The sequence below is a fragment of the Seriola lalandi genome, unplaced genomic scaffold, assembly GCF_002814215.2.
Source record: "Seriola lalandi dorsalis isolate HSWRI2012SDOR001 ecotype SW California unplaced genomic scaffold, Sedor1 jcf7180002003869, whole genome shotgun sequence".
In the NCBI taxonomy this organism is placed as follows: Eukaryota; Metazoa; Chordata; class Actinopteri; order Carangiformes; family Carangidae; genus Seriola; species Seriola lalandi.
Genome location: NW_019474524.1, coordinates 1 through 1,657, shown reverse-complemented (window position 1 = coordinate 1,657; position 1,657 = coordinate 1). Strand labels below are relative to the sequence as shown.

The following is a 1,657-nucleotide window of genomic DNA, read 5'->3' as shown; positions in this document are numbered from 1 at the left end:
CCATCACCTTTCTAGATCTGAATGAGTGTGAGACAGGGCAGCAGGAGTGTAGTGAGTTTGCCGAATGCATCAACACAATGGGCAGTCATTCCTGCGTCTGTCTCAGCGGTTTCACAGGTGACGGGAAGAACTGCTCTGGTAAGCATCAACTTCTCATTGTTAACATCCATAACCCCCATCTGTGGACTCTCTTTTGAGCTTTCTTTTAGCACCATTTGGGGCTGTTTCCCTGACACTGTCCCATTTTGGATGAATTATAGACTTTGATGAGTGCCAAGTCCAAAATGGAGGATGCCATCCAGTTGCCAGCTGCACTAACACGCCTGGATCTTTCAACTGCGCTTGTCCACCTGGCATGGAGGGCAGTGGCTTCGACTGCCAGGATGTGAACGAGTGTGAGCAGAACTCCTCCTTGCCGCACAACTGCAGTGCCCAGGCTTTGTGCCTCAACTCAAACGGGTCTTACATCTGCCAGTGCCAGGATGGATACCATGGTGACGGCTTTGTTTGTGAAGATGTGGATGAATGTCAGCTGACCACAACCTGTAGCAGCAACATGACGTGCAGCAACACCCCCGGTGCCTACGCTTGTTCATGTTTTTTGGACCTGGTATACGACAAGGGCACGTGCGTGAGCGAAGACACCTGCCTGAATGCTAGTAGCGCCTGCCACCCACTCGCCGAGTGCCACCAATACCAGGGCTCCTTCTACTGCCGGTGCAGAGATGGTTATGAAGGAAATGGCACTGATTGCTTGGATATGGACGAATGTGAGCGTTCACAAGGGGAAGTTTGCCCTGCCTTCTCCCACTGCTTCAACACCGATGGCTCCTACATCTGTGACTGCGTGGAGGGGTTTGAAGACAACAGGACACACTGTCAGGACGTGGATGAATGTTTGACAGGGAGCTTCACCTGCCCCAACAACAGTAGCTGTACTAATACAGAGGGGAGTTACGAATGTACCTGTGACCTGGGTTTCTCAGGCAACAGCTCCTTGTGTTTGGATGTAGATGAGTGCTTGCTCGGCCTCATCCAGTGCCCTAATTTCTCCAACTGCCTGAACACAGTTGGATCTTTTGTCTGTGAGTGCCAGGAAGGTTACCAAGGCAACCGCACTCACTGTGAGGATATCGACGAGTGCCTAGACAACTCCACCTGCCCTGAGCATAGCAAGTGCATCAACACCAATGGAGGCTACCTGTGTCTTTGTGATGCTGGATTTTCCAGTGTGGATGATTTGTGTGTGGACATCGATGAATGCAAGAACACTGAGCTGGGGGAGCTTTGCACTAATGGGACCTGTATGAATGCTATTGGGTCATATTACTGTGAATGTAACAAGGGGTTCTGGAGTAAAGGGACAGAGTGTGTGGATGTAGATGAATGCTCAGACTCCCACAACTCTTCAGTATGTCAGCCCCATTCTGTATGTTTCAACATCCCTGGGTCTTACCTTTGCCCCTGTAATGAGGGGTTTATTCTGAATGGCACAGAGTGTCAGGATGTGGATGAGTGTCATGACCCAGATGGCACCCCATGTCCTGAGCACTCATTATGTAACAACACAGCAGGGTCCTTCTTCTGTCTGTGTTCTCCTGGGTATGAACCCATCAGCCTGGGCTGTCAAGATATCGACGAATGCAAGGACAACAGC

General features: G+C 50.6%; 1 protein-coding gene across 1 annotated transcript; it reads left to right on the top strand.

Moving 5' to 3' along the window:
- Nucleotides 1–77: 77 nt before the first annotated feature.
- On the top strand, nt 78–1,602 carry LOC147820048 (uncharacterized; the record flags this gene model as incomplete). The annotated part of the gene is made up of 2 exons (XM_087177908.1): nt 78–138; nt 261–1,602. Coding segments are annotated over exons 1-2 (1,403 nt in total), but the record flags the coding sequence as incomplete, so codon positions are not given.
- Nucleotides 1,603–1,657: the final 55 nt, after the last annotated feature.